Source organism: Myotis daubentonii, chromosome 14 (assembly GCF_963259705.1).
Source record: "Myotis daubentonii chromosome 14, mMyoDau2.1, whole genome shotgun sequence".
Taxonomy (NCBI): domain Eukaryota; kingdom Metazoa; phylum Chordata; class Mammalia; order Chiroptera; family Vespertilionidae; genus Myotis; species Myotis daubentonii.
The window spans coordinates 54,883,513-54,909,969 of NC_081853.1; the positions used below are offsets into that span (position 1 = coordinate 54,883,513).

At 50.5% G+C, this 26,457-nt stretch overlaps 1 protein-coding gene across 9 annotated transcripts in view; it reads left to right on the top strand.

Moving 5' to 3' along the window:
* CHL1 (cell adhesion molecule L1 like) overlaps positions 1-26,457 on the top strand; it is a 96,379-nt gene that overhangs the window by 4,967 nt on the left and 64,955 nt on the right. For 4 of the 9 annotated variants that reach the window (XM_059664547.1, XM_059664549.1, XM_059664548.1 and 1 more), the window contains one exon: positions 20,501-20,603. The exons of 2 other annotated variants lie outside the window; for them this stretch is intronic. In XM_059664547.1, the coding sequence (XP_059520530.1) occupies positions 20,511-20,603 (93 nt within the window). In that variant the 5' untranslated portion in view covers positions 20,501-20,510. Of the gene's footprint in view, positions 1-8,608; positions 8,806-8,921; positions 9,087-20,500; positions 20,620-26,457 lie in introns of those variants that run through there. 3 more of the 9 variants (XM_059664551.1, XM_059664552.1, XM_059664554.1) reach the window with 3 other exon arrangements.

Sequence of the window (26,457 nt, forward strand, 5' to 3'; positions counted from 1 at the left end):
GCCTCCAGGGACTGCGATCCATCTACACTTTCTCGACTCGGCCTATGAATTTTAGTGCGCGTCGCAATTCCCTCCTCAGGTCGTAAAACCCTTCGGGCACATTTTACGCATCCCATAAACCCTTGTGCTGTCTGCACAGCGGGAGACACAGGTGTGCGGGAGGTGCACTGGCTGCCCCATGGGGCTGCATCTGAGTCCCCTAAATCCTGTGTGGGTGGCCTTGGCTGGGTCAGGTGTCCTCTAAGACTGAGTTCTCCTAGGAAATGAGGGATACTATTCAGACCCGGTGCGCGGGCATTACTGTGAGTGTGAAGTGGGCCCCTCTAGGTGGACAGCTTGGTGGGTGTACTAAGCACTCAGTGAAATGCTGGCCGTTATTGACATAGTAGTTATCCTTCCGTTCCATGCTGTGGATGGAGGGAGGGGGAGAGCGCACCTGAGCCTGCTGGGGTCCTGGTAATTCCTGCTGAAGAGCCCCCGCACCTCGAAAGCCTCAGGTCTGTGGACCGCGGTGATGGGGGGCAGGAAGCTCCAGCTGCCAAGGGCAGAGCAGAGTGGAGGATCCTGACGTCGGCTTCAGGGACCTCTGCCCACTTCCCTTGGTCATCCTTCGTGCCCAGAGGGGGGTCAGCTGCAGCCTCCAGACCGCAGAACACACCTGTCCATTCCCCGTTACCTCTGCTTTCCTATCGGAGATGAGGGGGTACAGCAGAGAGGACATGCACAGGGTGTGGTTCCGATTCTATGGCAATGGGCTTGTATGTTTAAAAATATGTTTTTATTGTTTTCAGAGAGGAAGGGAGAGGAAGAGAGAGAGAAACAGCAGTGATGAGACAGTCATTGATGGGCTGCCTCCTGCACGCCCCCTACTGGGGATCGAGCCCATAACCTGGGCATGTGCCCTGATGGGGAATCAAACTGGGACCTCCTGGTTCATAGGGTGATGCTCAACCACTGAGCCACACCAGCTGGGCTAACAGGCTTGTAGTTTTAGCTGAGGTTCTTCTCTAACAGAGCCTGTGCTGTGATGGAGGCTCCGATGGAGGGGGGGCAGGCGTCCTGTTCTGGAAATGACACCTGTGCTCTGAGGACAAGTCTTCATTATCAGCTGTCAATTAAGATGCGGCTTCCGAGGGAAAAGCCATCCAGCTGGATTCTAGGCATGGCCGATATACTTGGGGTTTTAGAAAGGTGTTTGATGTTTTGGTTTGAGGTATTTAGAAGCTAATGCTGATTATCTTTTATGTGTGAAATGGAAATACCATTCTCAAGACTCAGTGACTGCAATGACGCTGTTGTGTTGTAGAAGGGGGGGAGGGGGGGCAGGGAAATTGCGCGTGCTCCCACTCCGGCCAGACCCGTTCTTGTGTCCTTGGACCCTAGGGGCTCGGTGTTCTCTGAGCTTTTGTCTGACCCCTGCCTGTTTCTCCAGAGCATGGTGCTCGGGTCCCCAATCAATACTTTTATTTTTCTGTTGTAAATTCAGAGACTTCCTGAACTTCTCTAAAAGGCGTCTGGTGCACAATGAAGAATGATTCATCCATTAAAATGTATTTTTTTAATCCTCACCTGAGGATATGTTTAGAGAGAGGAAGGGAGAGAGAGAGAGAGAGAGAGAGAGAGAGAGAGAGAGAGATCCATTGGTTGCCTCCCATATGAGCCCCGACCAGGATCAAACCCACAACCTCAGTATGTGCCCCGACTGGGAATCGAACCCATGACCTTTCAGTGCACAGGGTGATGCTCAACCCACTGAGCCATCAGCTAGGGCTGGATTAAAATATTTAAGGAATTACTTGCAATGGCAAGAAATAAAAAAAAAATTGCCGGCAACGGTGAGCATACAAAAATAATCATCTGTAGATACGTCAGAACAGATAGCAGGCTGCTCGGGGCTGTTTGCTGTTGCGCACCAATTTGAGACGTACTCCGTGTTCCGAGACAGAGATCTAAGCGAATGGATGAAAACAAAGCGCGAAGAAAGGAAGGTGTTTATGCCTGACCTCGATCCCGCTCCGCTCTGTAACCTCCAGCCCCTCTCGGCGGAGCTCGATTTCAAAGGTCTCACAGACCGCACTGGCCAGGCACGCAAGCTTCCGCTCATAATTGATTTGGGCTGAATAGGTTTTGAACGCCATTGATGCACTCGAAATAAAGGACCAACAAAGAGCAGTTCAGGTGCAACACGGGAGCCCCTGCTAGTCCAGCTCGCATAAACTGGAATTGACCTTTACCTCCGCCCCTTCCGGAAGCGCCGCGTCAGCCCAGTGAAGGCCGTCCGATTCTTGGACGCCGACCGCCACGCACACACCCTCCCGTGGAGGACTGGTCACTGCCTCCTGTTTGCCTGTGTCCCCAGCTGGAAACTGGGGAGAGAACCGTGCACTGGGGCCTCCCGGTGGTCGTCGGAGGATTAATGAGCTAATAAGTGCTTTGAAGAGGAAAGTGCCAGCTATTATTATTACTAATAAAGCATTTTTCTCCCGTGCTGTTGGACAGCAGCCATTAAAAACCCATTATTGTACTTAGCAATGAAGCCGTCTAGTTCCGCCCAGGATTCAGGCCTCATCCCTTCCACTCCCTGTGCCCCGCAGCCTCGGAGCTGATGGCAGGGACTGCGGGGTGTGTCCTCGCCTCCCAGGCTGGGGTCCTGCCATCGCCCTCAGGGAGGCGCATGGGGCTGCACTCTGGTTCTGTGACCTGGAAGAGGAGGCAGTGCCCAGTCTAGTTTTTTATTTTATTTTATTTTATTTATTTTTTATTTTTTTTTGATATCAGAGAGAAAGGGAGAGGGAGAGAGAGAGAAACATCAATGATGAGAGAGGATCATTGATCAGATGCCTCCTCCACACCCCACAACCCTGGCATGTGCCCTGACCAGGAATAGAACTGTGACCTCCTGGTTCATATGTCGATGCTCAACCACTAAAGCCACGCCGGCCAGGCCAGATGGGTTTTATTTCACTGGATTTACACCTCATTTCCTGCCCTTGAAGATGCACCTGGGATCCTTTTGGTTATTTAGTTCCATGAAGGAAGCGAGCTTATTCAGGTGGCTGTGTGTGTGCCCGGGTCTCTCCACTGGCCAGTGGACCTCTTACAGGATGTCTCAGGGCCCTGGGAGCCCAAGCAAGACTGCAGCTCCGAAAGCTGGGGCCGGAGGCGCACTGACCGTGCCCTGTCATCCACTGTCCAGTGGTCAGAGGGCAGCCGGGTGCTGTCATCCAACCCCAACGGCGGGCTCTAGTGGACAAGGGAGGGAGCATCGAGAAAAGACTTGCCAGTGCATGGAGGTATTAAACCCACTGCCACACCACATGCCCCACATCACTGACCACACGTGGGAACGGAGAGGAGGTGGGCAGGACAGCCGCTGCCCGTGGGACACTCCCATCTCCCCCAAGTGGCAGGGAGTGGACATCAGCGAGGAGGATTCGATTGCGAACAAGGGCATGAACCTGGGTTGCAGGCCCTGGTCAGGGTGCGTGAGGGAGGCAACCAAATAATGTGTCTCTGTCTCTCCCCCTCCTTCCACTCTCTCTAAAAATCAATGGAACAGTGTCCTCAGGTGAGGATCAACAAAAAGCCCGAAGTGTTTGTGGGTGCAGATGCCCTGAGTCAGCTGTGGCTCCTGCGGAGGATGGGGGCTCATTAGCTCTCAGCACTCCTCCTTCTGGTGTTGGCCATGCATTTAGGAGGCGTGCGGCCTCCGTCCTCCCTAGAGCCCATCAGCCCCAAGGATGGCTGCTGGGGTTTCCTCAGACAACACGGAGGGACCCTGCCTCTGGGCAAGGGCTGCTAACCAGGCCATTCTCACCCAGAACAGGAGCATTCTCCCAATTCCGTTCCCCAGCCTGGCACTTGGCCTCAGATGCCACACCCAGCTTGCTTGCTTTCCCGCGTTGGTTTACAGAAATACCCTGATAGAGGCACGGAAGCTCACACCAGTTCCGCGGCGCAGAGAAACTGCAAGTCATCATCTTCTTTGTCCGTGTTTCCAGGAGGCCCGGTGAGCTGCTGGCTCGCCTGCAGTTGGCCGGTGCCATCTCAGCACCTCTGTGCTCCGGCTGCTGTGCTGAGCAGCAGCTGGGAGCCCCAGAGGGACGGATGCTTAGAAGCTTGACTTTCCCCCTTCAGTCCTGTGTGCATCGGGGAGGCAGCTGCCTTCTGTGCACCTGCTGAGTAATTTGGTTCCACCGGATTCCAGCTGGGGAAGAGCAGTATCAGGAAACAAGACCTTTTGGGCGTCCCTGTGCCCCAGAAACAAGACAGAAGACGAGCCCGTGCCGCCCAATGAAATGTGTGCATGTGCATGTTTGTGTGTGTGCATGTGCATGTGAGTATGTGCATCTTTGATGCATCTGTGTGTTTGCGCATTGTGTGTGCATGTGTGCGCACATGCATGTGTGAACATGACACCTCTGCGTGCACATGTAGTGTGCATGTATGCATATGATGCACCCATGTATTGTGTGTGCATGTGCATTGTGTGTGCGTGTGCATTGTGTGTGTGTATGGCTCTATTCCAAGGAGTCATTCATTCACTCACCCAATATTTATTGAGCTGCTCCTAAATCCCAGGGCTGTGCTAAGCTTTAGGGTGGAGACGAGCTCCCCGCCCTCCCCCAGAGCACCCTGACTGAACGCCAGCCAGCAAATAAGCAAATAAACAAGTCCTCACGGGAAAGAAACAGAGGTCTGCGGGAGAGGAACCTGAGAGTAGGAAGTGGCTTTCAGAAGGTTCTCCAAGGTGACTCTGAGGGGCTGAGCCCGAAGGGGAAGAAGGCAGGAGGGGTCCGGCCAGAGGAACAGGTCTGGGCAGCGGGAGCGGGGCAGACGGGCTGCGGGGGAAGAGGTTTGGGGTCTCTGGGACCCACAGAAGGCCTGGCCTCCACAGTCCTCATGGGTGAGTCCTACAGGGGATGTTGGGACAGATTGTGCAGGGCCTCCTGGTGCTGGGTGAGAACACGGACTCTGATTTATAAAAATGCCCTTTGCCACTGGGAGAGGGCGGATTGTGGTGAGGCAGGTGCAGGCTTCCCCATGGGAGGTGCGGACAGCCTGGGCCTGGACTGGGCTGTGAGGGGATTGTGTCAGTGAGGCAGTGTATCCTTCCAGTAGGTGATGCGTGCTTTGGGCGTAAGGAGTTACAGGAAGGCTCTGTAAGGAGGGTGTTCCCACAGCAGGGCAGAGGGAATTGGAGGCCAGCAGGCCAGAGGGAGGGGGACCCCAGGACGGGCCTGCAGAGAGGACGCAGTGCAGTGGGCTGCCTGGGAGAGCTGCTCGCTGGGCCCCCAGCAGCTCACAGGTGGACGTTCCAGGTGAACAGCAGGCCGGTTGTGATGGGCGTGGTGCAGGGCATCCGACTGCCCTTCATTTGACCCTTAGAGTCAAACCAAGGGTAACATCTCTGAAGTCTGAAAAGGAATATGCATTAGAGAGCCGCCCAGAAAGGTGCAGCCGGAATTAATTCTTAGCATAACTTTTATTTTCTTTATAAGGACAGGTCATGAAGCAAACATGGCCTTAGCTGGTTTGGCTCAGTGGATAGAGTGTCGGCCTGTGGACCAAAGGGTCCCAGGTTCGATTTCGGTCAAGGGCACGTGCCTTGGGTACAGGCTCCTCCCTGGCCTGGGCCCTGGTCGGGGTGCATGCAGGAGGCAAGCAATCGATGTGTTTCTCTCACATCGATGTTTCTCTCTGTCTTTCCCTCTCCCTTGCACTCTCCCTAAAAAACAATGGAGAAGTATCCTTAGGTGAGGATTAAAAATGTAAAATAAAAAAATAAATAAATAAAGCAAAGGTGAAAGCCGGTGCAGACACTAACACATTTTCTTATGCCCTTGCACACACGTGAGTGGTCACGCACACACACACACACACACACACACACATGCACACCAGCATTGTGTAGGAGCCAAACGATTGTGCTCCCCTAGGTCACCTGAAATGCAGGGAGGAATAGCTGGAATGGTAACGAGGGGGCGACTCCCCCGTCCGCCTTCTTTAAAAGCGGAGCCATTTCTGTGACTTCTTAGGGAACCTCGTTTACCCTGTGGCGCGTGTGTTTTTATCGTCCCCCTCATTTTCCAAATGCTTCCTCCTCGCCCCAGTGCCTCGGAGACTCTTCAGTCGGGAGAGAGGCTTTCTGAGTCGACGTCACGTGGGGGAGTTTTGCAAACATAACAAGAAGGGCGTGTTAGTCCCTGTCAAAATATTTTCCTGTTTAAACCGGGCAATTTGGGGCAAAAGCTGAGATGCACGTCAGGTTAATTCATGCTTATTATTTCAGGCGAATAATTTCACCAGGAGCCCGCGTCGGTACGTTCATGTTTGCGTCGTGCGCGGGGAAGGAGCAGGAGGAGAAGAGGCCAGGGGTGCAAAGGGGCGTGAATGCCCCTCACCGGCTCCCAGGGGGACCCGCTCACCTAATAACACCCCCAGGTGTGCCTCTCTCACTGCTAAGTGGGCAGTCGTCCTGGAAACCAGTTTTCATATTTTTCTGCTTAACAGCTTTCATAGAAAAGCTATCTGAGCCCGGCCGGTGTGGGTCAGTGGTTGAGCATCGACCTATGAACCAGGAGGTCATAGTTGATTCCCAATCAGGGCACCTGCCCGGGTTGCCAGCTCAATCCCCAGTAGGGGGCGTGCAGGAGGCAGCCGATCTATGATTCTCTTCATTGACGTTTATCTCTCTCTCTCCCTCTCCCTTTCTCTCTGAAATCAGTAAAAATATATTTTTTAAAAAAGCGATCTGAGAAGAAGCAGGGGGACAGGCAGGCTGTGTTACCCGGAAGGTAGATAGACGGGAGGCGGGTTGAGAACAGCACCTGTGTGGGCAGCGTTTAGACACACTCCAGGGGTGTCTGCTGGGTCCTGGGGCTGATTGGGGTGGGGGTGTTTCTGAGCTAAAGGGGGGCAAACACAAAGGAGACCCTGTCCTTTCTCTGCCACCCTCAATCGATAAGGATGGAAGGGTGGGCACACATCACTTTGGAAGACAGTGGGTGATGTGTGCGGAGCCGGGACAGGAGAGGCACCTGGGCGAGGTCGCAGGTGATGGGCAGCAGCCCTAGCTCGGCGGGCAGGATTCTGTGTGGCTTGTGCAGGTTCCGTCCGACGGGCACAGACCTGCCGGCTGCCTCGCTGCCAGGCCTCCCAGCCTTCCCGGCTCCCTGTCCTTAGGGCCTGGGCGTGCTTCCTCCTGTGTTTTCGTCTGTCCCCACGTTGCCCCATTTTCTACCTCGAGATTCCTGCACTTCGGCTTCGCAGGAGTGACTCACGGTATTCGCCAAAGGGCAGGACCTGGTCTGTGCTTGTCAGGGGGTGGTGAGCGCAGGCAGATCCCCTGTGCGCACCCGCCGTCCTCACCAGCCGTCCTCACCTGCTGTCCCACCCTCGGGCCACACCACCCGGGAAGATGAGTGACAGCACATCCCTCCCACGCTCATTGCAGTTCATAGCTGATGTCCGTCAGCCTGTGGGTGGAGCGAGGGATCGATCCACCCTCTGCGTTTCCTTGGCACGCAGCTCTGCAGTGGAGGCGACAGCGCCTGAGTGGATTTGATCTGCAACAAGGTTGTTGTTGGGATTAAAGAATCGGGACTCAGAAGGAGTTGAGACCCAATTTAATGATGTTCTGGGAATGCATGGTTTTAACAGTAAGGTCTTTGCTTCTTCGTAGGGATTTCAGTTCAAGTCTGTGTGGGGAGACCCTCCAGCCCCCACCCAGGCAGCCAGCCTGCGCTGGGAGGCCATTCAGGCTAAGAGAGAAAGGCTTCCATCCCCAGGAAGACAGTGGACTGTTTTTCTACTTTATGGTGCACAATGGTCTGCTTAGACTGCAGTGATGGCGAACCTATGACACACGTGTCAGAGGTGACACGCGAACTCATGTTTTTGGTTGATTTTTCTTTGTTAAATGGCATTTAAATATATAAAATAAATATCAAAAATAGAAGTCTTTGTTTTACTATGGTTGCAAAGATCAAAAAATTTCTATATGTGACACGGCACCAGAGTTAAGTTAGGGTTTTTCAAAATGCTGACACGCCGAGCTCAAAAGGTTCGCCATCACTGGTTTAGAGGTTAAATATTCAGCCAGACCCACACCTGTGACTATTGACATTTTTCCATGAACTCGGTTGTGTAAATGTATGTGTGTGTGTCTAACGGGCAGTATTTTAAGATGATTATACCTAAGTGGATTATGCCTAAGTGGATACTTTATTTCTATTGATTATAATTTGCATAAATCGAGTGCACAGGGGACTGCGTGTCTGCTGGCGTGCAGGGTGGTGATAGGATTGTGAATGGCTCATTAGCCCAGGAGAGCCGGTGACCGAGGCCTGAGAGGGATTGCTATCAATCCGAGATCAAGTGGCATCTTTTCCACGTGGATTTCTAAATCCCCTATTACTTTGCAATCAGCTCCAGGCATATTTTAGACGAGAGGTAGGCCGCCTCCCATTCCTGATGGGAGAGGAAATAGCGGATCTGACAGTGTGTGTACCAGATATGGAAGGTAATGTCCACTAAGTGGACTCAAAATGCTCTTTTACGGAGAAAAAAGTGACTTAAACCTCTGTGTCTCATGGGACCTCGTTAGAGTCCTCCTCCAGGACTCTGTGCAGCGGATGTTACCCAGAATCCCACCGCTCACACGCTGCAGGCCAGTGCGTGGACGCCGAAGGCCGGTGCGTGGACGCGGGATTAATGGTGCGGTTCTGGGGCTGTGCAGCGAGCATCGATTTCCCCATCAGCCCCGTGTGCGTTTCCTAAGGAGTCGCTGCTTTGTGTTTTCAGGTGATGATACATTTCACTTTTTATTAATTATCATCTCTGCCCACATGGTTTATGCCTGATTCCATTCATTGAAATGCTTTCCTAATCTTCTTTTTCCTAATTGTTATGTCCTTCAGAAACTTCATTAATTTTGAGCACTGGTGTGTGAAAATGGCAGGAGGGAACGCCACTCACAAAGCTGTCTGACCAGCCATTCTCCCTGCGTCCATTGTCAGGTGCCACTCGCCTCTCCCCAGGACCCAGAGCACATCCGGGCACTCCCTCAGGTGCTTCCTGAATAGGTGATGCAGGAGTCACAGGAGGGCCTGCCTTCTGCCAGGCAGAAGGATGGGGCGTGTCCAAAGAGAGGGGGCCGGTCAGAGCTGAGCCCTTTTCCTAGACTCTGGAGAGCCTGTGCTCCCGAAATAGTTGTGGACATGGGCAGGTGAGAGGAAAGGATTTTTTGCTTGAAATTTTCAGATAATTAGTTCAGCTCTAAGGTACATTTTATCCACTTCTAGTGGGATTATAAAACACCTACTGAGATTTCAGGGGGATCCTTATAGCTGAGTTCAGACTGTACTCTGTAACCTTCTAAGAAGTTTCCAGAAAACAGAAGATAATGTTGATTGGTCCGGCCGGCATGGCTCAGTGGTTGAGTGTTGACCTATGAACCAGGAGATCACTGTTTGATACCCAGTCAGGACACATGCCTGGGTTGTGGGCTCGATCCCCAGTGTGGGACGTGCAGGAGGCAGCCTATCAATGATTCTCTCTCGTCATTGATATTTCTATCCCACTCTCCCTTCCTCTCTCTGAAATCAATAATATATATATATATATATATATATATATATATATATATATATATATAACTAAAAAAAATAATGTTGACTGCATGCAATTTAGACTTTAATCTTTAAGCTTTTGCCTTGAGCTTGCAAATCCATGACCTGTCTGTGCCCCTCCCGCATCCAGACGTGATGGGGTAGAATTTTCCCCCCCCGCACTGCTCTGTGGTCTGTCCAGGGTGGGACCTGGGCCCGGCGCCGGTTTCGCTGCTGTGGTTCAGTTTTGCTGTGCGTGGGTCCCCGTGCCTGCCCTGCACCCTGGGTTTCGGCAGTGTGAGGAGGCCCAGTGAGGAGCTGCAGGAAGTCAGGACAGACCCACACTGAGCCCGGTGACGTGACCGGCTGGCCGCTGTGGGAAAACCTCCCTGAGCACTTCGTTACCCCAGCTTCAAAGGGGCCTTGTTTGTGGAGGATCAAAGGGTCTCTTGCAGAATCAATTCAGAGCATTCAGCACCCACGGAGGGAGGAGAGCATGTCTGTGCTCCGGGTGAGCGGACCCTGTGGAGAGACAAGGAGGTGCTGCTCTCCGGCTGTGCCCCGCATTCCACAGAGGAGACCAGAGCCGAGGCTGCACATGGACACGTCCCCGGACAGCTGTGTGCAGCCTCCCCGGGCCCTGGGAAGCCACCTGTGCCCATGGGAGAAACGGTTTCGCTTTCCCAGGGGAGGGCTGAGTTCGTTTTGGGTCATTTTATTTTTTAAATATATTTTTATTGATTTCAGAGAGGAAGGGAGAGGGAGAGAGAGATAGAAACATCGATAATGAGAGAGAATCATTGATCGGCTGCCTCCTGCACGCCGCCGACGGGATCGAGCCTGTAACCCCGGCATGTGCCTTGACTGGAAATCGAACCATGACCTCCTGGTTCATGGTTTGATGCTGAACCACTGAGTCACGCTGGCCAGGCTGGGAGGGTATCTGTAAACTATTTCCTATTCTCTTTCTCCCTAAATATGTGGGTGTGATCCTCAGCTATACTTTCAGCTTACTTATTTAGCTTAATACAAATGTCGTTTTGATGAATATTTTTCAGAGCATCACTAATGATTTTTTACTCCCTTCACGTCAGAAATCTCTTACTGATTGATTAGCTGACCCATTTTTGGCAGGAGGGGCGGTCAGGACACCCACTGCTGGTCGACCAGAAGGTCGTTCGCTGAGTTCCCGTGTTCTCTCTCTCCCTGTGAGCGGCTGGGCACCTGCCCTGTGCTGAGCTCATGGGGAGGCTCTGCTGAGTCATGGTTCCGGGCTGCTCGTTGGAGGCTGTTCCAAAGTATCAATCTGGTCTCTGAGGGACACAGTTATGTTTCTGTGTCATTCCGGTTCCTGGAGCGCTTCACGCAGTTACTTTTACTGGGTCCCTATTAAGCTATGTGAGAGGTATCATCATTTGCATATTTCCTTATACATTGTCACCTATAAGCATCGCATTTTATTAAATTAAAGTCAGAGTGAAGCAGTGAACATTTAGAGTGTCAGGAGCTGTGGCCTACTTGGATTTTTGCACATCTCGTGACGTCTCTTTAGCAGTTTCCGGTTTTTTTCAGTGATTAGAGTAACGCGTGCTCTTCCGATTAGCTATTTGTTTTCACAGTTTTACAAGCGAGGTGTTTGCACTTGGAATTTTTTTACAGAACAAAGTTTCCATTTGCTCGTGAGCACTTATAAAATAACACTTATTTTAGACATTATCTCTGCTTTTTAAAATCAAAACACTGTTTTCTTTTTTTCCAGTTATTTTTTTAATCCTCCCCCAGGGATGTTTTTTATTTACTTATTTTATTTTAGAGAGAGAGAGAGAAACATGGATATGAGAGAGAAGCATTGGTTGGTTGCTTCCCGTTAGTATTCGCCCTAAAAGGGGATCCAACCTGCAACCCGTTGGTGTACAGGAGGATGCTCCAACCGGCTGAGCCACCCGGCCCAGGCACACCTCCCTGTCACACTCCGCAGGGACAAACAGGAGTCCCGGCTCCAGAGGGAGCCTGTGGCTTCCGGGAGGTGGGGCTGTCAGTGGTGTAATTTGGAAGCGCGCCAGCCCCTTTGGGTGTCACAGGGGCTGGGGGCCAAGCTGTGAACTTGGCTACTATTGCGGCAGAAGCTTGGCTTCCAGGGTTGTCCTGATTCTATAGCCCCGGGCCCTCCTTCCCCTGAGGACTCTGCTCCCACCAACCCCCTTACACTCCTGGCTCCAGGTACCTGGTTGCCCAGCACACTGGCCAGCAAACTTCTGAGACCCTGTCCTGCAGGAGATGAGCCATGTTGGCTCTGACTTCAGAGATGATCATCAGGATGCGTTGTATCCTCGCTGGATGGTAGAGAACGTAGAAATTAGGCCATTTTCCCAAGGTAACACCCTTGGTGGGTGCCCATTCATTCAGGCAGGTGTGTATTGATGACCTGCTGTGCCACCTGGGGACCTCAAAGCCCAGACCCTGGGAGCCTGAGGGGCCGGCTGTGGTTGGTCAGTCCAGGTCCTCCCAGGCCGCCATCTGTTGTCAGGGAGGGGCTGCTCAGGGGTGTGCTGTTTCTCCTTGATGTTCCCAGGTAGTGAAATCTAGACCCTCCTCCCTGTTACACGCTCTGAGCGCACTCCCCAAAACCGTCTCGCCCTTCCTGAAGTTACTTACTTCTTTAACACATATGAGTGATCTTAGCAATCGAATTCTGTTGTATGAGATTTGCCTCCGTTTATGTCTGAGGGTTCTCCCCTCTCCCAACCACAGCCTAAGATTGTAGAAAATGCAGTGATATCATCTGGTGTGTAGCCTTCAAGGTTTTCTTTGTTTTGATCTGTTCTTTGTATTCATCTTCCACATTAAAGATTCTAGTCTTCCCTGCGTGAGTCTGGTGACCCAGCATCTTGCGCGTTTTAATTGCCTTCTCTGTTCCTCCTTCACAGCCATCATCAGAGACACTCTTCTTGTCACCGTAGACGTTTGAGGTAAAATGAAACTCTAAAGCAAAGCGTGTTGTTTTCCCTGGGAGTTAGAAGGCTGTCCCCTCTCACGTCATCTCACTTGAGCCCCAGGAGCTGGGCTGCAGGGTCGGCCAATCTCATTTGCAACCAACACGTGCACACATTTCATGTCTTCTGTTCTTGCTGAGTGACAGCTGTCCCACGTGGCGGGTGCTGGACGCCACAGACGCTGGCCGTCTCCGGGGTCCTCTGCTCAAGAGAACAACTCAGGAAACAGTCCGACCCACTCATCGCCACCGGGAGGGTCAGGGGCCATGTTAAATGCTGTCCGGGCATTGTCAGTCATCCATAAACAGTTTTGTTTGTATTAATAATGCAAATAATACCGGAGTCAGAGTAGCTGGAATGGGCCTGGAAGGCGGTCACTAAGCAAAGTGGATGGGCACAGTGTGGGGAGTGCCACTCGGTCAGTTGGAAAGCAGTGGGGGCCGTTCTGAGGTGGGGGTGGGGTTGGGGTGGGGGCGGGAGTTTTGTGTTTCGGTGAATTGGCGTGAGGCTCTCCCCAGAGGCCTCCCAATCTGTCTGCAACTTTTTGGCAGGAGCTTTTGGAATAAGGCCAACGGGATTGTCCAACTGCACGGAAAGGAAGTGAGTGGCTTGCTGTGTTAGCCGGTCTTCTTTTCTTGGGGCCAAAGAGACTGTAGCTTTCTGCTTCCTTTTACATCATCATTTCTACCAGAATGAGTTAGAATTGCTGGGTGGAATTGAGTGGTTTGGCTGATACTCATTAAATCAGGAGAACTGGCACATGGGAAGTCTTTGCTTTATTTCTACCGTCGGCGTCTCCATAGAAAAATCTCAGGTGGACAGAAGTGCATTCCTGGGGTGGCCTCTGAAACAGGCTTTGGAGATGAGAGCCAATCCTCCAGTCGCCTGCGGTTGGCAGTAAAAGGATCGTTTGTGTGTGTGTGTGTGTGTGCTGGTGGAAACACTTTCTTCATTTCACAAGTTGCTTTTGAAAAGATGGGCGCTTGGTGGGGAGACACCTGGGTGGGGGGTGGCTACTGGAGCTGAAAGCTCGGGTATCCTTTCTTCCTTCCTCTTGGCCATTGCACAAATACACCAGACCAGCTCTATCCCCTTGTCCCAGCATTAATCATGCCTGTCCATTTTGGGTGTTTACACCTTTAAATATTTATGAGCTGCTGGGTCCTTTATTGTTGTTTACCCGCTCCGGGCGCTGGGACGCCTTGCTCTCCTTCCGCAGCCAGCACTCCCTTCCCTTCCTCATTCTCCTGCCTGGTCTTTGGATTGCCTCCAGTTTGCATACATAATTTGGGGATTGAGGTGCCAAAAATATAGTCATTTTCAACTGGAGTCTTGTTGAAGTCGCTTTCACTCGAATCTCATACCCAAATAACTTGGATTTCTGAGGCCTGGAAACTCAGCGAGGCCCCCCCAGGGAAGCTGAGATACACAGAGAGGGCATCAAAAAGCTGCAGGTGGGTCGCAGGTCCCCAGGGAAGCGGCCTCTGGACTGGAGAGATCTCCGAAGGAGCGCGATTCGGGCAGTTCTGATTTCAGCCTCGGTCTGGGGTCGCTGTGAAGATCGCTGTGGTCACAAGCAGCCTCCTGGTTGTTAAGACTCGGGTAGGATTGGGTTCAGTCCTCATAGCCACTCTCTACATTTTTATGTACTTTTCCTTCCTTTGCAACTTCAGAAGGTAGAGTCCTTTATCAGTAGGAAAACAGTTGCCATCAGGTTCCAGAGAAGAGACGGACGTTACATTGTTGCCGGTGGGAGTGGGTTCATGTCGAAGGAGAGCATCGGGGACCTGTACCCGGGAGGCCGTGACTTGGGAAGATTTATTTGTGACGTCAGATGCACAATCAAAGGAGTGCCCCTGGGTACCCAACATGTCTTCTCCGTCTGTCCCACCGTGGAAAAAGCCCAATCTTGCCTTCATCAGGCCCGGAAGTAGGGCCGGTGTCCAGAGATTCTGTGCCCTGCCAAGGCCAGGCCAGCGCAGCCTTTCTCCCCATCCGGCCAGCTGAGCCTGTGTTCCCGGCCGTGCTGGGGCCGGCTCTGTGTCCAGGACCACACTCAGAGCCCGCCCGTCTGCCGTGGGCCCCGGCGGCCACTACGAGTAGGTCCACATGGCTGCTACAGAGAGAACAGGCGAGCAAAAGGGGTGAGTGTGTGATACCCAGAGAGAGACAAGTGCTCACCAGCCCCCTTTCTCGTTCTATCCCTTCCCCGTGGTTCTCTGGGGAGTGTGTGAACCTGACCTTCCCGGTGAAGCAGGCTTATGCTCCCTGGTTGATTACGCTTAATAATACCTGATTCCCTTTGCTCCCTCCCTTTATTAATATTGAGCTACCTACACTAACAAAACGACCATTAAAATATTACAGAGAGACACTGAAACCCAGCAAACCTTGGGTGGTCTTTTTAATAAACTCACCCTTTGGATCTGATATTTAAAAAGGGCTTTTCAAGTAACAACTTGACAGCTGGCAAAAATAAAATGCCCGTAAAATTACGTAACACGACCAAAGAGATGACTCAGAGTAAGATCCAGTGAAGGGAGAAGATTTTGTTTCCTCAACCAAGTGCCATTTGTGCCCTAAGACATCCACGTTGGGAAAAACACCGCGTGTGACATGGACACAAACCACAGGCTGCTCCCCCAACAGCAGAATTGGTTGAGGCCTCGGAGAGGACATAAAACATGAAATACATCCCTGCGCTCGCCGGCCCGACGGGGGGGGGGGGGGGGGGGGCGCCTCTTGGAGCCGCTGAGATGAGATGAGCGGGGAATTAAGAGATAAATCAAAGGATCCCATCAAAGCTTCTGTCCTCAGTCATAAATGCTCCCACCGTGGAAGGAGGCCTCCTGCACAGAGATCAAAGCTGAGCGCCTCGCCAAGCACCCCGGATTCCCTGCTCAGAAAACCAAGAGCAGGGAGAACGTGGAGGAAACACATCAGAGCTACTCGGAGCTGCACACAGTACCATCTCCCTTTCTCAAGGGCAGCGTGCTCCATCAGAGAAACCAAAGGAATCCTGTTGGCGCGTTGACGGAGAGCTCGAGTTCTACCTTCAAGCAGGGAGGGTGGCCCCCTGGGCTCGGTCGCTTATTGCAGACACACACGAGGCTGCTTCCGGGTGGTCAGCCCTTCCACGTCGATAGTGAGGTTCTCTTCACATCTGCAAAGAGCAGGGACAGGGGTTCACATGGAGAAAAGATGGTCTCTCGCATGTAGCTGGGTCAGAGGCTTCCGTCCGAGTTCATGGCCATGTTGTTAACTTCTCCTTACTCAGTGCATCAGCCCTCGTGGGAGGTTTGCTGCTTCCGTTCCCTTTGTGAGCGTGGCCGGTCCCTGAGCTGTGCACAGCAACCCTGTCCTCTGTATTCTTCTGTCATTCACACTGTATGTTATTGGTGACATTTTCAACCTGCGCTGTGGATAAAATGGCAGTGAAAGGAAAATAAATCTTAGCAATAATGGTCCAGTTGTCTAGTACAGGATGTTTCCTTCCTTTGTAAAAATTGAACCTTTAAAAAATGTTCACTCATTCAAAAATCGTTTTTGTTTAACTGTTGCGAGCCACTCGGCTGAGGATATAACAACAAACAAAAAGGAGACCCAGTTTTTACCCTCCTAAAGCTTACAGTCTAATAGGGCCGAGACCTATTGATCGGATTGTCACTCAAACAATGTCTCATTGCTTCTCTAAGTGCCAGAGGGGAGAGTTACACAGAGATTGGACTTGTGGAGGTCACCGAATGCTTCTCAGAGGAACTGCTGCCTGGTCAGAGATAGGAAGTAACTGGACAGGAAGGAGGCATCTGATTAGACATTTTTCTCAGGAGTGAGTGGATGGTGGTGGAAGATCAGTCCAGCTATAGGCAGAGGACAGGGCCGTAGGTAGTGTACTGATTCGGAGAATGGATTTTAGCACCAGGAAAATCAGAAATCTGGCAACTTCTCATTTGAGAATGCTGGACAAATTAGACAACCTCTTTGAACCTCAAACTGTTGACTGTAATCCTTATCATAGAATTTCCCTGATAAATGTTAGCTATCATCATCACTATCATCATCATTACCACCACTGTCACCATCACCATTATTATCATCACAGCCATCATCACCATCATTGTTATCATCATCACCATCATCATCATCATCACCACCATATCACCGTTATTACCATCACTATTATTATCACAACCATCATCACCATTGCCACCATTATCACCACCATCATCATCACCACCATCATCATCACCACCACCATCATCACCATAATCTTCATTAACATCACCATCACTACCATCACCATCACTATCATCATCGTCACGACCATCATCACCACCACCACCATCACCATTATCACCATCACCACCATCACATTATTACTGTCACCATCATCATCGCCACCATCATCACCATAATCTCCATCAACATCATCACTTTGGGGTCCAGCACTGATTTTAGGCTTATCATTTCGTTACTTTGAGTTTCAACTTCATACTTTTATAAAATGGAGGTGTTGGATTAAGTGATTTCAAGATTCCTTTCTGCTGTAACGTTCCATAGTTTCCCACGCAAATCTAACCCTGGACACTTTAGCTCAGATGGGAAGCCTGTCTGATGCAGGCTAGGGGAAGTGTTGCTTTTGGGGAAATGCTTTGAAAACAAGCACAGTTCTGCCTTTTAGCGGCTTTTCTTCTATTTTTTAAAATTACATTTTAGAAGTTTCTGTTATCTTAGATTACAGTTTATAGCACGTATTTCTTCTGCTAAGAAGCCTTTAAAGTGCTGCCGTGGGACATTTAATTTCCCATTATGGTTAGTTTCTCAGATTCTTCCTTTTGTAATTGTCACGTTTTTACAGTCCTGTTTAAAATGAATTTATTTTTCCAACTAAAGATGTCAAGCTGAGTTGGAAATTGAAATCCAAGCACTGTAAAATCAAATGATAAGAATGTGGCTTCGGGCGAAGTTTTCAACCACCACAACCTCTAGAAAGATCACCACAAAAATGTTTCCTTTTTTTTTTCTTATAAAATCCGTAAGCACACCTCTGAGATTCTTTTGGTCAAAATAAAATTGCATAACATTTCTAAACCTAGTCAAGGGAAACCGACCTACACCTTGTTATTTGTTTTAATAGTTTAATATTTTGTTTGATTGCCTCATCTTTACTCTGTTTATACTTCACTGAAATTACGATTGTTGCAGCTTCACAAAGTCTGCTTTTGACTAGAGTACATGAAACAATTTAATCTCTTTTTAGTGCCACAGATAGGAGAGAGAAGACATATGTTTCATATACAAGATGTCCCAAAGAAATGTATGCACACGCGAATAGCCGATAGCTCCATTTTGAAAATGAAATGTAGTTTAATAAACACGTAGGTCTTTGCGCCCTAGTCTTGTCCTCAGTAAAGAGGAGGGGGTGGTACTGAGTTTATTTTTAACAGGGACAATGACACACTGTTATACTCGATACGTGGTGACAGCTCAGGCACTGTGGCCAGCAAACGAGCCCGGCGGGGCCAGGGCGGCCTGGCCGAAGTTTGGGTGCCAGCTTTGTTTGTGGGCCAGTGAGTTCCCTCGATGGTGTCAGGTTTATTTGGGTTCCTGAGACCAGTGAACGGAGTCCAGGAGTGCACCCCCTTCAGCCACCCCGACTCCTCCCACACGGCTGGCTACTGACAGACACGGCCGCTTCCCCTCCTCCGGGTCCTGAAACGGACGCTCCATTGGGACGGGGACTGGCGGCGCCCCTTCCTCAGCTCCTGGGAAACCCCACCGCCCCGTGGGCACCCAGTCACTGCCGGTGAGCAAGGCCCATGAGTGGCGCTGGAGTTTTGTTTCTTCCCATGCTGTTTACAGGCCCTGTCACTCCCAACCTCCTCGCTGGCTTCCTGCTGGGAGGGAGCCGCAGAAAGCCCTTGTTTTCGGGAAAAGGATGTTCTGAGCTGTGAGTTGTGACTTGGTCGATTGTGTGTCAAACAATCTCTTTGTCAGAGGCCAGTGTTCCAGTGGCTGTGAATCAGAGGCAGCGGGAGATTCCGAGAATGTCCTGTCATCGCGGGCCTTTCAGACACTGAAGTGACCATTGTGCCACATGGCCTCTCAGTCGGGGTCGTCCAGTGACCCTTAGCGGTCAGGGACTCTGGTCACTGAGACGCAGCTGGGAGCTGTGCCATCCTATGTGTGTGTGTGATAACTAATGTGTATGTAATCACTGTGTGTGTGGTAACTGGTATATGTGTGTGATAACTGGTGTATGTATGTGTGTGTGTAACTAATGTGTGTAACTGGTGTGTGGGGGGTAACTACTATGTGCGCATGTGTGTGGAACTGGGTGTGGGGGTGACTGTAGTCTGAGGGTGTGTGTGCCTCCTCAGCAAGGTGTGTGCTCAGGTACCGAGAAGCCTAGCGCTCCGAGGGCTGACATCAGCGTCCGTGTGGACGGCGTCACTGCCTTTGGCAGGTTTGCCAGGGTTTGGCAGGTCAGGTTTTGGGTCTGGGAAACCCCTCACTTCTCCATCTGAATTAACAGTGACTGCTTCTCCGATGCCTCCATCTCGGCTCACGGAGGGCTCCCAGGAACCTCTGCTCAGACAGCGGGCCCGGCCACCCTCCTGGCTGATAAACGGGGGCAGGCAGCGGGAGACAAAAGCATTAGGACAGCTAATGGTTCTAAATGAAATCATCTTCTCAGACCTCCCCTCGTGGCGCCGCGGCGAGACCAGCAGCCCTCGGAGTCAGCCCGCCCTGGCGGGTCCAGAGGCTTCTGCCTGCCCTTGGCCGCTCGCCACGTGACGGGACACAATTGTTCAGAAGTCAGGGGCAGCCACGCGAGGGTGAGCTGAGCGGTCGCACCTGCTCTGGGGAGCGGCCGGGCACGGCCCACGCTCCACCTCCGCTCATTGCACTAAAGCAGCGGTTCTCAACCTGTGGGTCGCAACCCCTTTGGGAAGTCGAACGACCCTTTCACAGGGGTCGCCTAAGACCATCCTGCATATCAGATATTTACATGACCATTCATAACAGTAGCAACATTACAGTTATGAAGTAGCAACGAAAATAATTTGATGGTTGGGTCACAACATGAGGAACTGTATTTAAAAGACCAGAAGGTTGAGAACCACTGCACTAAAGCGAAGCCTGGAGTCGCTGCCACGGACACGGGGGCTCGGAGCTGGAGGGGCATCTGTCTGACTTGGCATTGCGCTTATTTTTACCTCCAAGTAAATGATTGGGCCTGAAGAAAGGGAAGAAGGAGAAGGAGGGAGAGGGAAGGAGAGAGAAGAAGAAACATCAATGTTGAGAAAGACATATTGATTGGTTGCCTCTTAAACACACCCTGGACTGGGGCAGGGAGTCGAACCTGCAACCCAGGTACTTGCTCTTGATTGGGAATTGAACCCTGAACCTGCAACCCTTAGGTGCATGGGCCAATGCGCTAACCATTACACCACCGTCCGGGGAAGAAAGGACAGAAATCAGAATGTTAATATTAAAACTCCTGGTGTTTAAGAAACGGATGCTAATTCCGGAGGCCAAAAAAGTCCCAGCACAAGCGAAACGGAACGTACCCTTGCGTGGCTTGTCCCTTGGATCCCGGGGTTTCTGGAGTCCCCTTCCTCCCACTGGGCTCCCAGGTGAGCCACTGCCCCCCGCAGTCCTGAGTGGCAGCTTCCCAGGAGGGTCCTTCCCGCAGACTTCAGACTGGCCTGAATCGTGAGCCCAAACTGCGGTGGCGGAATCCGACCACAGGTGTTTGTGCTGCTGCCGCCGGAGCCCTCAGGACCTGGAGGGGCCGCTGCATTGCCCGCCTCTGTCCCCCGGCGCCCGGGCCCCTGGCGATTTGCCAGAAACTCCCCGCCTCTCAAGGGGCTAATTCGGTCTCTTCCCCAGGGCGGTACTGATGTGTGAAGATGGTACGGCTCTCGGAGAAGCTAATGAAATAAAGCGGACTGGGCTCGCGGAGAATTCTCAGTCGCTTGCAGCACAGAAGCAAGTACCTGGCTTTGCAGGTACCTGTGGGTGCTCTTAACGTCCGTGGCTTCATTTCGTTACTGCTGTCCATGGCATTGGTGGCCGTTTTGCCTCGTCTCTGGAGAAAGCACCTCCCTAGGAATTGGTTTAGTCGCCCTGTGGAATGACAGTTTTGTCAGCTGTGGGGACGTGTTTGGGTGGAGAGAGGTAGCAGATGGTTTGCAGGGCGTCATGGGCAGGGACGTGTAGGGAGCAGGTGTCTTGCCGCGTTCCAGCAGTCTAATTCGTTTATGCGTTCCTACGAATGTTGAATGGGGAGTTAATAAACTTGCTATTGTTCTGTAATGAGAAGTATTTTTTTGCTGCAATGAAAACGGGCACTATTCCTATTCAAAAGGAAGGCTCCTAGTCTGAAAAAGACACTTGTGTGAAGAAAACTTACGTAGAAGGAAACTTGTGCGCAACTAAGCGTTCTAGCCAGAAGATAAAGTTACGTTAATTCAGTATACTCCCTGTGCCACTTCCTAAAGTTTTTACGTTTCATCTCATTTATGAAAAACTTGGGAATTTAAAAGCCTAAGGAAGTAATTTATGTTCCAAAAACCAGTAATCAGAGTCATTGGGGTTGAGGACCTGATGACCTCCAAAGTCTAAATCATCTATTTATACCATCTTTTAAAAATATTTTAAAATAAATTATTATAAATTTATTGCCAAGGTTACTTTTGTATTTTCCCCATCTATCACCAATATTGTGAAGGTAAAGATTAAGTCTGTTTCACTAACCACTCTATTTAATGTCCATAAGTTGCAGGAGGCAGTTATGTCCATCATAACTGCTCAGTAAAACTCACTGAATGAATCCCCTGGGTTCTGAAGGCCAGCCTTGTTGACACATTAAGCTTGTGCCCTGGCCAGTGCGCTCACTGGTTAGAGCAGGGGTGGGCAAACTTTTTGACTCGAGGGCCACAATGGGTTCTTAAACTGGACCGGAGGGCCGGAACAAAAGCATGGATGGAGTGTTTGTGTGAACTAATATAAATTCAAAGTAAACATCATTACATAAAAGGGTACGGTCTTTTTTTTTTTTTTTTTTAGTTTTATTCATTTCAAACGGGCCCGATCCGGCCCTCGGGCCGTAGTTTGCCCACGGCTGGGTTAGAGCATAGGCCGGGCACTGAAGGGTCTTGGGTTTGATTCCTATTTCAGCCTGCTGGAGGCAATCTCTCTCTCTCTCTCTCTCTCTCTCTCTCTCTCTCTCTCTCCTCCCTTCTTCCCCCTCCCTCCTCCCCTCCCTCCATCCCTTCTACTCTGAAAAAAAAAATTAATGGAAAAAATACCCTTGGGGGAGGATTATCAAAAACAATTAAAGAAGTAAAGTTGTTATCATCTTCCTTCAGACACGTTTTTTGGGGGCTTGGGGTTGGGGAAGAGCAATGCTTAGCCTGCTTGGAAGACAGCTGGTGTTTTATGAAGCTGGAGATGTAGTTATAACTAATGAAATCATGGACTCCACGCTCCTTGTCCATGAGGTTTAAATAAGTCCCAGAAAAACCTCATGACCAGAAGGGTTGGGTACCCTGACCTGTGTGGACTTCCCTGCATCACAGCTTGGAGGCTAAGAGTGTGGGCGCTGGTTCAGTTCCAGAATGTTCCACGGATTAGCCATAGACCTGCTAAAGGACTTCTTTCTGCACCTGGGTTATCTCATCGGAAGTCAGAGATAACAGTAGTACCCACCTCATAGGACTGTTATGATGGAGATGAAATGAATTACTTGTCAAGTTCTTAGCTCAGCGCCTAGCACATAGTATTGCTATGTAATGTGTGCTCCAAAATCATTCGAATATATGCCCAATGCGCACTGATTTTAAAAAATGTATTGAACACCATAAAGATACCTATGATAATAAAAGCATAATATGCTAATTAGACCGGGTATCCTTCCGAACAACCTTCCGGACGAAGCCAGTGCTGCAAGGGAAGCCTGGGTCCCAGGTTCCAGAGGGAAGCCGGTGCCGGCAACTGGGGAAGGAAGGCCTACTCTTGCATGAATGTCATGTATCGGGCCTTTAGTAGTAAAAATAAATGAGTAAATGTATTGAACATCTGCATGGACATTAAGGATGTTATTTAATAATTAATGTACTCCCAGTCCTAGAATTAAATTATAATGTTCACAGCTAGGATCATAAATGAATTCTGGAGAAAAATTATATTTATAAAAGCAAGATACAGAGCCAGGAGTTAAGATGTAGTGTCCAGACTGTGAAATGGGAGTTGAATGGTCTATATCTGTACACACACACGACATTAATGCTCCCAGCTTGCCTGTTGGCAGGAGAATGTAGCACTGAATCCCATGTAATTTCCTCTTTCTCTACCACATTCATATTCACATGTTACCTTGATCTTTTTTAAAAAGGGCCCAAAATTGCTTGCATTGCAAACCATAATCACTGTATTTTTAATTTATTTCTCTTATCGTACACTGAAAATTGTGCAAAAAAAAGTGGCATTCAAAACCTGAATGTTTTTGTGTTAGGAATTCAAAGAAAATAAATACCTTGTGTGACTTTATTTCTGAATGCTAAATTAGCTTGTTCTTCTTTTTCCTACTTGCCGGTTTCTGCGTGTTATCTTTGACATGACATTTGGACTTGATGTAGGAAAGAGAATTAACTCAGAGGTCTGTAGAGTAAGCCTAGGACACGTTTTTTATTATATAATGCAAATGTTTTGCTTTGCTCTTTTTTTTTTTTTTTTGAAAGGAAGGCTTCTGGAGAGAAGCAGTGAGAAAAGCAGAGAATTTCTTGGCTGCTGGGGCAGCTGCATTCTCTGTGTACAAGGCTTTGTCACCTGCAAAATTAATTTGGCAAAGATGGCTCTTTCTTTGCCTGGGTCTCCCCGAGGCAACGCAGAATAGCACGTTTTCCTTATGGCTCTGTGCACTAAGGGGTAGGTTTCTAAAAACCGCAGCTCTCAACCGAGGGGCCGGGTGGGAGTGAGGCAGCTGTGTGTGTGTGTGTGTTCACATGAGTGTGTGTTACAAATCTTACGGGCTGAGCAGAAGGACTAATGGGCTTGTATATTTTGAGAAAGATTCCTTGGTATTTCTATTTTATTTACCTTTGGATGGCTTTGCTCTTTTAACATCTTTCTTTTCCCTAATGGGCAGTGTTACAGTTGTGGTTACAGATTTCACACTTGCGCTTGTAGGAGGATTATAAAGTGTAGTGACAGTGTAGGCATTTGTGTTTGATCTAGGGGACAGATATGTGGTCTGTGCACATGTGCCTGTGCGTGTGTATATGTGAGTGCTTGGGTGTGCATGCGTGTATGTGTGTGGGGGCATGTGAGTGCTTACACATGTGTGTGTACAGATATGTGTGGGTGTATGTGCATGTGAGTGTTTGTGCATGCATGCTTACACATGTGAGTGCATGTGCATTTGAAGGTGAGTGTGTATGTGAATATTTGTGTGTGCATGTGAGTTCTAGTGTGTATGTGCATGTGTGTACATAGTTATGCATGTGAGTGCATATGATGTGTGTGAGTGTGAGTGTGTGCATGCATGTGTGTGTGTGTGTGTGTGTATCTAGGGAGGAGGCATGGTTGCTACAGAGCTTCCTCAGCTCATGATTGAAACTCTTGTTCTAATTCAAGGAAGAGATACTCAGTCTTCACAACCATAAGACTGAACTTTACTCATCTTCTCCGTGGAAACAGTCCAGGAGGCACGTCAGAATCACCAGACTATCTGAGCAGATGGTTTTGCTTCCTTTTGTATTGGACACTGCCTTCCATATGGCAACCTTTCCAGCCCTCCTCTCGGGCTTGGTTCTCCCAACGGCCCCGAGGACGTCCCACGGGTCACTTACGAGATGGACATCCCACGGGCTCACTTACGAGATGTCGCCGCTCCCCCCGCAGCCCCCGCTGTGCTCAGTGGCGGCACGTCTGGGCGCTGTCACGTTGGGAAAACAGTGACGCCATGACGAAATTCCGTCCTGTCATTCGATCTTTGCAGGGATCCCGGGGGCCCTCGGTGTCACTTCGCAGCTCGCCACGCACGAGTTCCTCTCAGAGCAGTGACCCTCGGCCAGGAGACCTTGTCGCAACATATGGCGACGCCTGTCACAGGGTTCGTGATGGGCACACAGCTGACCTGCTGTCCTCTTGGATTGGCTGCTTTTCTGTATAACCTCCACAGAAAGGAGAAGACGACGTTGTATTTGGAAGCACAATGGGGAGGGGGGCGTGCGATGGCATCTCTCGGACAGACCACGCCTTACAGACACAGCCACTCTGCAAAGGGGGCATGTGGTCAGGTTCCGAGTGGCCGTCTGCCAAGCTCGGCCAGGAGTGAGCCTGCATGTCAGAGCTCCATCAGGAACAGAAAGGAAGCAAGAGATGGCGTCATTGCAGGTGTCACTGTGGGAGAAAACTCCAGGGGCCTGGGTTCCAGACCTGAACCGTAGGCTCTCCGATGGCTTCCAGCCACCTCCAGCCTCCTCCTCTCTCTCCCTTCTCCTGCCCAGACCTTACCATTCTCACGGGGACATGCACAGAACGGACCAGTTCACAGCGCTCAGAATGATGAGGGATGTCTGAGAAAACCCATCGACAATGTGCAGCCTTCGTATCCTGGGCAGTTTATCAGTTACTTTAAGGATGAGGACAGACATGCACAGCACGTGTCACTTTCCACCGAAGTGAAATCGTGAAACTCTTCGGCTCCAATGATTTCTTGTAAAGAAGGTGTATGGGTTTTCGCTCCCCACATGAGTGACGACCCTACATATCCTGTTACGCTTTTAGATTCTGAAATGCTCATTTTATTTATTTCTTTTCATTTTTAAAAAATATATTTTTATTGATTTCAGAGAGGAAGAGAGAGGGAGACAGAGAGAGAGGAACATCAGTGATGAGAGAGAATCATTGATCGGCTGCCTTCTGCACGCCCCCCACAGGGGATCCAGCCTGCAACTTGGGCATGTGCCCTGACCGGGAATCGAACCGTGACCTCTTGGTTCATAGGTGGACACAACCACCGAGCCACACCGGCCGGGCTGAGACACTCACTTTAATTCCCAGGAAGCTGTCTTCTCCAGGGGCCCCTTAACCTTGCGATCGGTTGAGCGTCTCACATTCTGAGGGGTTTTCCTAGTCAAGGACCATGAAGGAGAACCATGTGGTCATCTCTCCCTTTCCTCTCTGAGGAATTCTGGGAGCCCGGAGCGGCTGCTCTTGGTCTGGACCGGGTGCTGTGAACTCCGGAGTCATCTGTTTCTCCTGGCGTCTCATAAATGGTCCTTATCATTCTGCGGTTCCCTTGGAAAGTGTATACATTAGTCCTGTTGTCTGCTCCGGGAAATTGATGGCGAGGCTCTCGGAGGAGGGAGGTGCGGGGATGATGGAGGGAGAGGGGCGAAGATCTGCGTCCAGAGCAGGGGGGACCCAGGAGGATGACACCCAAAGACGGGAGGCGGCCGTGGCGGAATCACCTGGACCGGGATTCCTGGGCTGCTGAGACGCGATTAATCGACACCGTAAAAATGAAATGCTGGCCCGGGGAGGAGGTGGCACTCCACCGGGCCCTTGAGGATGTGTTAGTGCCTCCACTTGGCAAGCATTTGTTTTCTCCTTTCAGAGCATAAAACCTTCACGTGAAGGAGAGATCTGTACCCATGTTGTCCAGCCCGATTTTAATCCTTGCCCGACAATATGTTTATTCATTTTAGAGAGAGAGGACGTGGGGGGAGGGAGCGGGAGATACAGATGTGAGAAACATGGATCCATTGCCTCCCGTAGGCACCCGCCGGGGATTGAACCCACAGCCTAGGAGTGTGCCCTGACCAGGAGCCAGACCCGCC